The sequence below is a fragment of the Neoarius graeffei genome, chromosome 7, assembly GCF_027579695.1.
Source record: "Neoarius graeffei isolate fNeoGra1 chromosome 7, fNeoGra1.pri, whole genome shotgun sequence".
Classification (NCBI taxonomy): Eukaryota; Metazoa; Chordata; class Actinopteri; order Siluriformes; family Ariidae; genus Neoarius; species Neoarius graeffei.
In genome coordinates, this window is record NC_083575.1 from 18,279,344 (window position 1) to 18,293,467 (window position 14,124).

Here is a 14,124-nt window from a genome sequence, read left to right on the forward strand (position 1 = left end):
CTGAAGTCATAACTCATCAGGGGAAATCGTGTCCGCATTGGCATGTTCAAAAAACAACCTCGCGTCAACAATGATACCACATGCAAGGGAAAAAAAAAAATAAAAAAAAGTCAGGCTACTCAACAACCAACCTGGCAGCAGCAAGCAAGCCCCAAACCATCCTAAGTTATTATTATTATTATTATTATTATTATTAAATTGTACAAGTCTGGGAGGCTTGCTCCTCATGCAGTTATCAACTTGGGGCCAATTTAGCATGTTTTAAATCTGAATTTCTTGCGTTTGCTTACCTCAAAGTGTCCGCAGATCATGCACAGACATCCATTATATCCACAGTTTTTTGCCAAGTCTCACACAGGTTTCTTTCAAGTGTACTGTTGGGCCAATAAATCATAAATAAAACAGCTCAGATTTGTTTGTTTAAGTCGTTTGCCACTCCACTTTATTCTCGTGGGTTCACATACCGCTGCCGTTATTATCCCCTTATCACGAGTTTGTTGGTCTTCCAAAATGGCGCAGGGTCTGTTTACTTCCGGTTTCGGGTGACGTCAGTGAAAGGGGTCTATACAATCCAGGGCAAAAGAAACAAAAAGTATAATCCAAAAGTACAAAACAAGAGCCAAAAAACCAGAAAAGAAAAGGCAAAAATACCAACGCTCAGAAGATCCAAAAACACAGTAAATACTAGGACAAAAAAGAAAAGCAAAGTGCAAAACCAAAAAGACAAGGAACACAGTACAGAGGAAACTGGAGCTAAACATAACAGCACAAAGACTCCATAACAAGAGGACTGAACTCAGGGGTATAAATACACAAACTAATTAAGGACAGGGCGGGGCAGGAAACAGGCAATAAGACAAAAACAAAACACAGAACACAGTGGTGACCTCTAGAGGCCAAAACAAACATGACCAGAAAAGGAAAAAACAGCGGCCTCTAGAGGCCAAAACAGTCCCAGTCCTAACAAATATTCCCAAAACCGTTTCCGTTTCCGGTTGAGAGTACGTCGTGCGCGTTCTGGCTGCCGCTTCTCACCAGAGCTTTTTTTATTTTATTTTTATTTTCTTTTTCTATTTTCATTTTTTTATTTATTTTTTTCTGTTTGTGTAGTTTGATGTTTGTTTGAGTGTTTTTGTCCGCCGGTTGTGGTGTAGCTCCAGACCCAATTTTGGGCGTCGGTTCCCTCCAGGCCTTGGTTCGCCGTGGGTGATGCCTGTGCTCTCAGCTGTGGACTGCAGTGAGACTGTTGCTCATTTTACATCGTGGTTGTCCAGCGCTCTGTGCTTTAATGCTTGGCGTGGTGTTCCGAGCGATGTTGCTCGGTGGCGTCACAGCGGCTGTGCAGTCGGTTTGGGACACACCAGCACTCTGCGTGGCAGAGCTTCTCTGCTTGCTTTGTGGATCCATGCCGTGGTGTTCGAGCGATGGTGTTGACGGCGTCACGGCGGCGGTGCTGGAGATGTGGGACTCGTTTTCGTGCGCCTTTTGGTGGGACTGTGGCTGCTACACCACGGGAATTACATCCTGACCCCTACTCGGTGGACTTTTTACTTTTAATTTTTTTAATTTTTTATTATTATTATTTATTATTATTTTTATTTTTATTTATTTATTTTTTTCTTTGTCTATAATTGTAAAGCGTCCTTGGGTTTCTTGAAAGGCGCTATATAAATTTAACTTATTATTTATTATTATTATTATTATTATTATTATTATTAATATATGCCCCAATATATCAATGGTACCTTCGCACACATGCATCTCACCCATGCCATGGGCCCCACATACCATCACAGATGCTGGCTTTTGCACATTTCTCTGATGATAAACTGGATGGTTGTGTTCACCTTTGGCACTGAGAAAACATCTGGTTTTCCCAAAAACAAGCTGAAATGTGGACTCATCTGACCACAGCACACGTTTCCACTGTCTTTTGGTCCATCTGAGATGAGTTTGGGGCCAGAGAAATTGCTGTTGTTTCTGCATAGAATTGATCTTCCTTGCGTAATACAGTTTCATGTTGCATTTCTGGATGCAGCGGCAGATTGTGTTAAGTGACAGCAGTATGCTGAAGTACTTCCATGTGGCTATGTTTGTCACATGAGAATAGAATAGAATGCCTTTATTGTCACTGCACAAATGTACAACGAAATTTAGTTCATCATAGGAGAGCAAAGCAGCTGCATATGTGTGCGCCGCCACTCTTGGGCACTTCAGCCCAAGGCTGTCCCATGTTAACCTAACTGCATGTCTTTGGACTATGGGGGAAACTGGAGCACCCATAGGAAACCCACGCAGACACGGGGAGAACATACAAACTCCATACAGAAAGGCCCCCGTCGGCCGCTGAGCTTGAACCCAGAACCTTATTGCTGTGAGACGACAATGCTAACCACTTACATCACCTTGCCACCCTATGACAGTTTCTCAGGCAGTGCCGCCTCAGGGCTCGAAGGTCATGCACATTCAACAGTTGGTTTCCAACCTTGCCTGTTATTCACTGAGATGTCACCGAATTCCCTGTATCTTTTCACAATATTATGCACTGTAGATTTTGAAAGACCTAAAATATTACATTCAGAAATGTTCTTTTTGAATTGACTCTAGCCCACTTCTAACCCCACTTTTCTTATGAATTTTAGCCCAAAGGACTGAGCCACAACCCATCTTTGCTTGCAAAGACAGCCTTTGGTGCATGCTCCTTTTATACCCAATCATGACAGCAATTAACCTGCTTATTGTGGAATCTTCCAAAATGGTGTTACTTGAATATCCTATGAATTTTTCAGTCTTATTTTGTCTCTGTCCCAACTTTTTTTGAGTGTGTTGCAGGCATCAAATTCTAACTTCATTTATATTTACAAAATAAAATTCAGTTGGTCAGTAAAACTACTGAAAATCTTTTCTTTGTACTTTTGTCAGTTAAATAAAGGTTCACACGAATTAACAAATAACATATTTTTGTTTTTATTGCATTTTGGAAAATATCCAAACTTTTCTGGAGCTGGGGTTGTATTACAAATGCCATATGTGAACCCAACAAACCTAAACCCAACCTTTGGCTAGCACTTATTTATGGGATGCAGGATTCAGCAGCACAGTGTGAAACAAATCAGTAGTGTAAAGTTGGATGTAACAGCCAAGATAAGATGCAACACACAAACCCAGTCCTCTGACTATGAGTGCCTACCATTTAATAATTAAATATGATATGTGATCCATGCGGGTTCTTTTGTGTTATGGTTTTATACTGATTTGTTCGGATTGTAATCCTTAAACAAGAAAGCTACCTATAAGTATGCAGATTGTGCACTTATTTGCAGTAATTCACTGTGAAATATTAGGCCTAAGATTTATTCTAATTCAAAAAAAAATTGGTAACATCAGCCAGTGAGGCTACTGTGTGAAGTTGAACATAATTATGCCATGCCAGTGTCTTTCATTGAGTACATGGTTAAAAACTTCTTCTTGTAATCAGAAAAGGCTTTTCACTCTGCACTTGACATTAATTATTGTTCTTGCTATTTAAAGAAAAGCCACTATCCTGTGCTGGCAAACTAGAGACTCAGAATAAACAGATTTGTTTTTTTCTCTCCCATCACTTGAGTTGATGAGAATGGATGGGCAGCTGACTGAGATTGTTTTGGTTTGGCTCTGGTCCTGGTGGTCCCACTCAAGGGCAGAGGGCTTGTTATGTCTCACACACATAGTGCCCTGCAGCGGGTGCTGAAAGCCTGAGACTCTCACTGGCCTCCAGAGTACCAACCCCAAACTTTGATCGTAAGTCTAAGTGGAGATAATTGCAGCACTCTCTGAGCCACTGAAGGACAAGCTACAACCTTCTGCTGTTGTGAGGAGTGACAGAGGTTTAGGGAACACTGATGATGGTCATATAGTATAATAATGAAGTTATTATAATTAATTAAAGAAGTTGGTGTTGGTTGTGTCTGTTGTAGCAGGGGAGTGTGATGGCAGTCTTGCAGAGTATTCTACAGTGTACATTATAGTGCTATTAAAGGGGAAGAAAAGGCAATATATACAGTTGCTGATGTGACAAAGTAACGTATTCTTAAGTATTCCATCAAATTTATGTACTAGAAAACAACGAAATATCTTGGTAATTGTAAATATAATACTTTATATGCTAAACCGCACAAGAGTCGCCATTTTTAAAAGACCGTGACGTCAGCGCTACCCACTGCACTAGGAGAGAGAGAGAGGGCGCGCGGACTGAGAGAGAGAGAGAGAGAGAGAGAGCGCGGACTGAGAGAGAGAGAGAGAGAAAGAGAGGGGGCGCGCGGCCAGAGAGAGAGAGAGAGAGACAGAGAACACTTTTGGAAAGGACTGGGAAAAAAAAAATCATGCACTTGCTGCCCTTTTTCTGACTTTGAGCCCCTGCCCCTCTATAATCCTGTGCCCGTCCCTGACTGTGGCATTGTGTAGCCGATCACTTACAATTCATCCTACTTTCCGATTCACACGCGCTATTCCCAACCTCAATGAGCCAACACAACTGGGCACATACATACATCATGAGTGTTACGCAGAGAAAATGAACATGCATTCTGATTGGATAAAATTAATATCATGGCGGGCTGTTCAAACTGCGGAAATAGTTTGCTCGAGCTACTTTCAAAACACTATAACTTTCCAACCTTAGAACAAAAAACTTTTGTAAGTCTTGAATAAGGTTCATCAATGTGTGTTTTATTGTTATATTTACTCTATATATTGCCTTTTCTTCCCCTTTAAGTTTAGATGAGACTAAAACATATAAAATATACAAATTTTATGTGTGAATGCTTTTGTTTGCACAGTCTTTTATTAAACAGAGTAAAAGTGATATACTGTAGCTGATACTTGCTGATAAATATAATTGAACAAAAAGCTTTTACTTACATAAGATGGAATTTTATTGATCCCGGGAAGGGAAATTTTGGTGTTACAGCAGCAGCAAATTATTAAACAAGAATCAGACAATACATAACATAATAAAAACACAAGTATCTCTAGAAACAATGCACTATGTGCAGAACGAACAAACAGACAAATAGCATGTTTCTGCATGTGTAATGGCTATTTGGGAGATCACCATGGTAATCTTCAGTCTGGGCCAATTGCAGCAGGAGCCAAAACATGATGACAGCAGAACTCCATGTTGGCTCTGATACTGTCAGCAAAACAAGAACTCTTATATGCTTTCCTTCCACCAGTACATTCTAGGTATTATGTAACTTCTGTCTAGTTTGTGATAGTTCACATCCTTGAACGAGATAGACTCTTGTTTTCATAATGAGGGGATTCACTGGAGCCTTTTTATTATTTTAGTAATACTAAATGTTCATGTGGAGCTTATTTGTCTCTAACACTGCCAGCTTGGCAAAGAAGAAAAATGGGAATGCATAAACATTCTTATTCAACAAGTGGAACAAAGTCTAGGTGCCATAAGTTCATTGTAAAATTTAATTAAAAGATATTTAAAACATAGTGTTGCCCAAAAGAGGATGGGTTCCCTTTTGAATCTGTTTCTGCTCAAGGTTTTTTTTCCTCATGTCTATTGAAGAGTATTTCATTACCACCATGGCCACTGGATTGCTCATTAGGGATAAATTAAAAATTTATATCCAGAATTTATATATTTCTGTAAAGCTATTTTGTGACGATCTCCATTGTTAAAAGTGCAATACAAATAAAACTAAATTGAATGTTTTATTGTTCAATACTGTAGCCTGCCTGGTATATTGGGAAAATACACTTGCGTTCAGGAGTTTACAAACACAGATATCATGGACATGAATGTTATGGCAATATTGGGCTTTCAGTGATTTCACTGAAGTGTTCTTTTTCTCTGGCAGAATGATTGTAGTTGTACAATCATTCTGCCAGAGAAAAAGAACACTTCAATGAAATCACTGAAAGCCCAATATTGCCAAAAGTTCCAAAACATCTTTGAACATGTCACAGCCTCTTAACTTCCTGTTAGTGATCATGATTGACTGCAGTTGGTACCTCCTCTGTGCCAACATAAAAAGGGTTGCTTTGACAGCACTCATTGGATTGATTGTAAAATAGGAAAGCCCAAGGAGCTCAGTGCAGTTCCGAGAAAGATTATCATAGCTTTACACAACTCAGGAATGCCTCTTGGCACCATTTCTAAACAAGTAATCATTGGTTCAAGATTCCAAGATCATCAGTTCAAACAATTGTATGTAAGTACAACATATTGGGAGGTGTAGCTACTTTGCTAAGCCACTTTGCGAGAGGAAAATCCAAAGAGGAAATTGGTTGAGATGGCCAGGAACCACTAAAACACAGGTCTCCTATGAACTGGAAACTGCTGGAACACTGTGTATAGTCAAGCATGTTTTGCATCACAGTTGGCTAAGGGGCTGTCATCCAAGAAAGAGCCCCTGCTGCAAAATTGACACCTTCAAGCTTGACTAAAGTTTGTAGCTGATCATATGGACAAAGAAAACATCTTCTGGAGGAAACTTCTGTGGTCTGATGAGACAAAAATTGAGTTGCTTGACCAAAATGACGAGAGGTGCAGAGGAACAATACCACCTGTTAAGCATGGTGGTGGTAGCATCATGGCCTGGAGCTGTTTTGCTGCCAGTGGATCTGAAGCATTGCACAAAGTGGATGGAATAATAAAGGAGAACTATCTCAGAATTCTTCATCATAACCTCAAACCATCAGAAACTTGGACACAGTTGGCCGTTCCAACAGGACAGTGACCCCAAATACACATCAAAGCTGATTGTGGAATAGATAAAGCAGGCTCACATTAAACTTAAAACAAGTCCTGACCTCAACCCTATCAAAAATATGTGGACTGTGCTTAAAAGTTGGGTCCATGCCAGAAAACACACAAATTGATTTGAACTTTACCAATTATGTGAAGAAGAGTGGTCAGCGATCCAACCAGAATTCTGCCAGAAGCTTGTTGATGGCTACCAAAAGCATGGTCAAAGTGAAAATTACTAAGGGACATTTAACCAAATATTAGGTGTACTGTATGTACACTCACCAGTCACTTTATTAGGTACACCCATCCACCTGCTGTTTTATGCAGTTATCTAATCAGCCAATCCCTTGACGGCAGCACAGTGCATAAAATAATGCAGATACAAATCAAGAGCTTCAGTTAATGTTCACTTCAAACATCAGAATGGGGAAAAAAACATGATCTCTGTGACTTTCACTGTGGCATGGGTGTTGGTGCCAGATAGACTCATTTGAGTATTTAAGAAACTGTTGATCTCCTGGGGTTTTCACACTCAACAGTCTCTAGAGTTTACACAGAATGGTGCGGGGGGGACGACACATTGAGTGACAGTTCTGTGGGTGGAAACATCTTGTTGATAAGAGAGGTCAGAGGAAAATGGCCAGATTGGTTCGAGCTGCCAGGAAGGATATAGGAACTCTTTACAACCATAGTGAACAGAAGAGCATCTCAGCATGCAACAGCAGAAGACCACACTGGGTTCCACTCCTGCCAGCCAAGAACAGGAATCTTAGAATCAAGAACAAGTTCCTATTGAAGTGGCCAGTGAGTGTATATTTTTAACTCTGTATGTATAATTTTGACCCTGTTTTGATTTCAGAAAACTAAAAATAAATTAAAACTTGTTCACCAAATTCTTGGTTTATTTTTTCTTTTAAAGATGCATGCTGGACAATTTTCTGACACAGAGAAAGAACAGTTCAAAGAAATTATTGAAAGCCCAATATTGCCATGACATTCATGTCCATGATGACAATCATGTCCGTGTATGTAAACTTCGAACTGAAACTGTATATAAAGTAATGACAAATGATAATTTATCAAAGTATCTTAAATGTATATCTTCTGTAGCACAGCCATGGCTATATTTAATAACACAGTACAGTACAACCTACAGTGACATTAACCTTACTATTAAACTTACTGCAAACGCATTCAACTGAAGGCGCAAAGAAACCTTGTGTGCCCCCCCCCCCCCCCCCCCCAAAAAAAAAAAAAAAATTATTCTGTCATTGAAAGTTTTGGAATAAAAGCAAATCTTCATGTATTTTAGCAAAGCAGAGTAGGTGCAACATGTTTTAACCAGAGGTGAAGCCAAGTAACACTAGATAACAGGAGTATAACTAGGTGGCTATACTGTGATAGCTGGACTGTTATTTTAAATAAATAATCCATATAACGTAGCTTATTTTTTTCTTGTATTTTTCTGTGACTTTTCAATGATCAAAACAACACAGCTAACTGGGTGTGGCTACCTAACTGTGTGTTTGTGCTAGTTTCTGTTTGTATGGGTGTCTACAACCTCAGATCAGAATAATTTGGGATGGTATGTTGAAATGAAAACTTAATAATTTCTAAATAATCATTGATGTGCATTATACTCAAAACAATACAACAGTATATTATTTGATGTTTAACTTCATGGTGTTTTTATTTTTATTTTTTTTTTATTTTTTCAAAATAAACACTTCTGATTTTTGCAACACATTTAAAAGTAAGTGAGACAGTAAGGCATTTACCTCTTTATAATGTTACCATTCCTTCTCACAACATTTAAAAGATGTTTAGGGACTGAAGACACCAAGTGATGAAGCATTTCAGGTGTTATTTTGTCCCATTCTTTTTGCAAACCTGTCTTAAGGTGTGCAAGACTACAAAATCATCATGTTTTTCGTTTCAAAATTCTCCACATATTCTCTATTGGGGACAGAGAGAACAGGCACCCTCTTTTTTTGCAGCCATGCCTTTGTAATGTGTGCAGAATGTGGTTTTGTATTGTCTTGCTGAAATGTCCCTGAAAAAATGTTGTTTTGAAGGCAGAATATGTTGCGCCAAAATCTCAATGTACATTTCTGCATTAATGCTGCCATCACAGAATCTTTGCCAAGGGCACTGATGCACCATTAACAGACCCTGGCTTTTGGACTTGTTGCTGGTAACGGTCTCTGGATGATCCTTTTTGTCTTTGGTCCAGAACATATGGTGTCCATTTCTTCCAAAAAAGACCTGGAATACTGATTTGTCTGACCACAATACATGTTTCCACTGTGTGATGGTTCATCCCAAATGCCTCTGAGCCCACAAAAGTTGACAGCGCTTCTGTACACAGATAACATAAGGCTTCTTTTTTTGCAGAGTAAAGTTTTAACTGGCGATTGTGGATGTAACTCTGTATTGTAGTGCTTGACAGAGGTTTGCCAAAGTAATCCCAAGTCCATGTGGTTATATCAGCTATCGACAAATGATGGTTCTTGATGCAGTGCTGTCTGAGGGAAGCCAAATCATGATTACAATCACCTGTTGATATTACCTGTTTCAAATCAAATCTTATTTAATTGTTTTACCTCATTACTAGCCCTAAATTGCCCCGTCACAACTTTTTTGGAATATGGTACAGGCCTGAAACACAAAAATTGGCCAGACAAAATATGAAATATCTTTAGTTCCCACTGTGTGAAATGAAATACAAGTCAAAGTAAATTTAGAAATCACTCCTTTTTTATTAGCATTTTCCATCCCATCCCATCTTTTTTCTGATCTGGGGTTGGACAACCTCTATAACTCATATTGGGGTTGAAATGGGGGGTGGGATGGGGTGCTGGAAAGTTTGAACTTTCAATGAGAATCTGATTTCACTGTTGTCTCCAGTCTCCAAAATTCTCAATCACCATATTAATATATTTCAATTCCTGCTATGTTTGGAAAACTGCTCTGTAGCCCCCTATTTCACATGACAGAGGAATGTTTATTTGAAACTCAAGAGGAGGAAAACTGTGTTTACTGTAAGTAGACAATATTAATGAGGAAAATAGATGGGAGTATTTTAGGATCAAATGACTGATGGACCGTGGGAGGTGAGTTAAGGACATGCACCCTGATCAAATGAGAGAACTTCATTCTTTGGCTATTTCTAATTCTTCTTTATCTTGTATTTAATTTGAATTTATTATTTTCTCCATCATCCTCTATTGGTGTCTCATCTCTTGTGCAGAGACTCTCTATCCTCACAAACTCACTTGCTGAGGTTAATGTTCTGAGGAACTGGTGAGACATTAGACATTATAATCAAGATGTTGATTCTCTTGAAACTTCAGATCCAAAGCCATGAGCCATGGCCACACAGATTTTGCTGTCCTTTGTTTTTGTCAGTTCTAAGAAAGTATCTCATCATTTTCCATAACCACGAGCATAAATGTGGTTGTCACATCAGCACCATTGTCATTTTGTACTCCAGTTCCCAGAAAACACCACAGCCTACAGAGATGGCCGCCACTGACTACAGTTCCCAACAGCACTCACACACACAATCATGTTCAAATTCACTGTAATACTGATTACACAGATATGATCACTATTACAGCCACACTGTATTTAAGGACTTCCAAACCAAGTCAGGTCAAGTTATTTGTATTTTGCTTTTAACAATAGACATTTTTGCAAAGCAGCTTTACAGAAAAATAAAGATTTTAACCCTCTGGGGTCGAGAGCTATGCCGGTGAAGCTCAGCAGGTTTAGAATGAGTAGGTCATCTATTTAGATAAATATCTTTGAGTTTTTATCATATAAGCATGATGAACATATTGACAGAAACTTCATACTTTACACTTTCCTATGTGCCCACTGCCAAATAATAGTATATATTTTTTAATTACCTAAATTAGATGAAACTTAAAACTTATCACCTTACTCAGTCACACCAAAGTTAGGCTATTTGGGGGTAGAACTTGTTGCGAGATGGCACACGGATTTTATGTGCTTCAGATGATTCAGGACAGAGATTCAATTTCAGGACAGTGATTCAATTCATGATTCAATTCATGATTCAGGACAGCAATTCAATTCATGATTCAGGACAGCGATTCAATTCATGATTCAGTTCATGATTCAAGACAGCAATTTAATTTCAGGACAGTGAAACAATTCATGATTCAATTCATGATACAGTTCAAACTTGAGAACTGTGACACTGATGATGAGTGGTGTCTTTTTTATTATTTTTATTTTTTAACTTCGACTTTATCCAGCTGAAGATCAACTTGAGTAAGTGTAAATATTTTTGTGGCTACTGCCTCATATAGAGGCTGTAGCCACTATGTCATCGTGTTGTAAGAATGAGTGTAACAATCGTGCACTGCGCATGCGCATACACATACACATGTTCCGATTAAAATAGCCGGTGAGTATATACAATTCAGTTCACCATTCGAAATAAATGGACTAGACTAAAGAAATCGCTTTCAGACATGTTTATGCTTATTACAGAGGGAAAGTGCGTTCCTATTTTAAAATATACTTCAGGTTAGCCCCCTTTCCTCACCTTCTTCGGCCAGTGGTCCCATCTGTAATGTAGATGTGACGCACTTCCAAGTTGTTATGGGAAGTTGTCGAAAAGAGACCACTGAGCTCTAGCACTGGGCCTTTTCTGGGAAATAAGAGTTTTGGTCATGGAAACAGCGTGTGTATGTCAACCTCAGTTTGGAGGTTTCAGTTTCAAAAACTGTAAGAGCTAAAAGTAGAATAATATAAAATACAGACACTTGGTATATTTTACTTCTGTGATTTTTAAATTGTTCATTTTTGGATTATGCTTCATTTTTATGGCTACTGCCTCATAGAGTAAATATATATATGCTATATTTACTGTATGGACATGGTATCAGAAAACAATTTTATTTATAAGCAATAGCCACACGTACCCATAGGGTACCTACTTTTTCTACTTATTATGAGCATATAGGTTGATATGCGTGCAGTGTAGTTCATACACAGGAAAAAAAAGACTGAGCAATGTTTCCAGAGTTAAAAGTATTTTCCTCAAAAATAGTTAATTTTGCTCCCACTCTATACTTTGAGTTTAGAGAGTAAAATTTGGAGTTGGAGTGGGAGCAAAATTGCAGAGTAATTGTGTAACAGAGTTGGTTGTGGCTCTGAACTGAGTAAAATAGTACAAGAGTTCATTTCAAGACACACTGAATAGAGTCAATTACCAAAATAAAGTCAAATACCAGATAAATGAAGCTGTTGTAAAAAGCAGCTTTAGAACTGTGTTGGAATGTGTGAAAAAACATTACCTTACCCATTGTGATGAACCATTTTGATCACTTGATCTGATGGGATTAAGAGTTGGCAGTGGGAGGGGTATTCCCTCTTCTCATTGAATGGAATGGAATTTTTTACTCTTCTCATTGAATACCCCTCCCACTGCCAACCATTTATCCCAAAACAATAGGACATAATTTTTTTGATGGCCAGTTACTTGTCCAAATCAATGGAGTAGATTGAAGCTTTTGTGTTTGATACATTCCTAAGACTGAACAAAATCACCTCAAGTGACCGAAATGGTTTGTCACAATGGGTAAGGTCATGTTTTTTTCACACATTCCAACGCAGATGTAAAACTGCTTTTTACAAAATCTTCATTTATCTGTTATTTTTTTGAAGTACAACTCATGACATACATACTACATAGATATTATTGTACTGTAGCTGAACTTGTGCTGAATGCAAAAAAAAGTCATATGACTTTGAAAATACTGCTTAGATTTGTTGAAATTTCCTTGTTGAAAAAACTCCAAAATCATTAGAGTGCCAAAAAAAAATACCCTCAGACCCCAGAGGGTTAAACATATGAGCTAATAATTTTATCCCTAATGAGCAAATCTGATGTGATGGTGGCAAGGAAAAACTCCCTCAGACGATATGAGGAAGAAATTTTGAGAGGAACCAGACTCAAAAGGGAGCCCATCCTTATTTGGGTGATAACAGATAGCATGATTATAAATAACTTGATTCTTATAAGTGTGACCTATGTAGTCACAAAGTGCAATTGTGTAACCAGGAAGTTCATTATAGTTTTAATATGAAGTCCATTTTGTTGAAGTTATTAACTGTTCATTGATGGTGGTGTGAGTGCAAAACTGTTCATGACAACTGCAGGCCAAAAGTTATCATGGCGACTGTAGCCCTAAGCCATTGTAGCAAAACTGTCAGTGTCCAGAGCCATCTTCAAGTGTATTTTTAGACTGTCCATACAGGGTCATCCTCCACATGAGCGATGTGATGAGAACTCCAGCCAGAAGTAGGACATCAGGATAGATCAGGCAGATTTGAGACAAACCACCACATCACTGTGAAGTATATGCTATGTATTTATTGCCAGTTGTTTGTCTTTTGATAATGTTTTGTATTCAGGTTTTGACCTTGTTTGCTTCCTTGATTCACATACCTTGCCCATAGTCTCTGGTATCTTGTTTGTTAATCACTTGACACTTCGCCTGGTTTTTGACTACAATTCTTAGATCAATATTTGTATTTGTCTGCCTGTTTAATAAAGAACTGTCTAAACTGAAATTGCATCTGCCTCCAGCCTCTGCTTAACAGTGGTGGGGTTTTTCCTGTTATCACCATTTTGACCAGTCAAAATCAAAATCCAACAGCAAAGTGTGCGACAAAAATAATAAGTGCTTCACTGTTTTGCTATGGTTGCCTTGGCGATATGAATGACTTTTCAGCTGTCAAACGGGTGGAGCACTTGTGATTAAGAACAATTTTCCAACCATGGTGCATGAGGAATTGTCACAATATGGATGGAAAGCAAATGGCAGCACTCCATCTTGAGCTGATGCCATTATGATCGAGTGATTACCTGGTCTGTTGTCCAGTTCTGCTGCCAAGATGTGTGTTCAACTCTGTGATTATCATTGACCCATCAATATTTGTGTAAATAATCCATTGTCTTTGTTTTATGCATAGGCCTGTGCACATCGCTGGAAAAATGTGTACTACGAATCAGAGCACATCCTACCGCATGGCTACTGCTCTGTGATCCCACCAACATTACAGGGCAGGACCCAGGCTCTCATTCCTTGTTATGAAGGTATGTTGGATCTTTTTGGATTTCATCTATAACATATAGTTGGTCCCATTTCCTACATATATATTTTTCATATTGTTCCCTGAAGTCTACTTCAAACATTTGCATGTCTTTCTGTACAAAAACAGTCATAATTAATTTTTACAAGGTGATTTTCTATCATAGGAATTCTGCAAAAAGAGAGAGATACAGAAGCAGTGAGGCAAGCAGTCATATTTAATAAATCGTTTGTGTTGTCAGGTAT

At 38.5% G+C, this 14,124-nt stretch overlaps 1 protein-coding gene across 3 annotated transcripts in view; it reads left to right on the forward strand.

Annotated features, from left to right (window-relative positions):
* Nucleotides 1–14,124, forward strand: part of itga9 (integrin, alpha 9) — a 259,270-nt gene that overhangs the window by 44,769 nt on the left and 200,377 nt on the right. For all 3 annotated transcript variants that reach the window (XM_060925348.1, XM_060925349.1, XM_060925350.1), the window contains one exon: nucleotides 13,760–13,883. In XM_060925348.1, coding sequence (XP_060781331.1) covers nucleotides 13,760–13,883 — 124 coding nt within the window. The remainder of the gene's footprint in view (nucleotides 1–13,759; nucleotides 13,884–14,124) is intronic.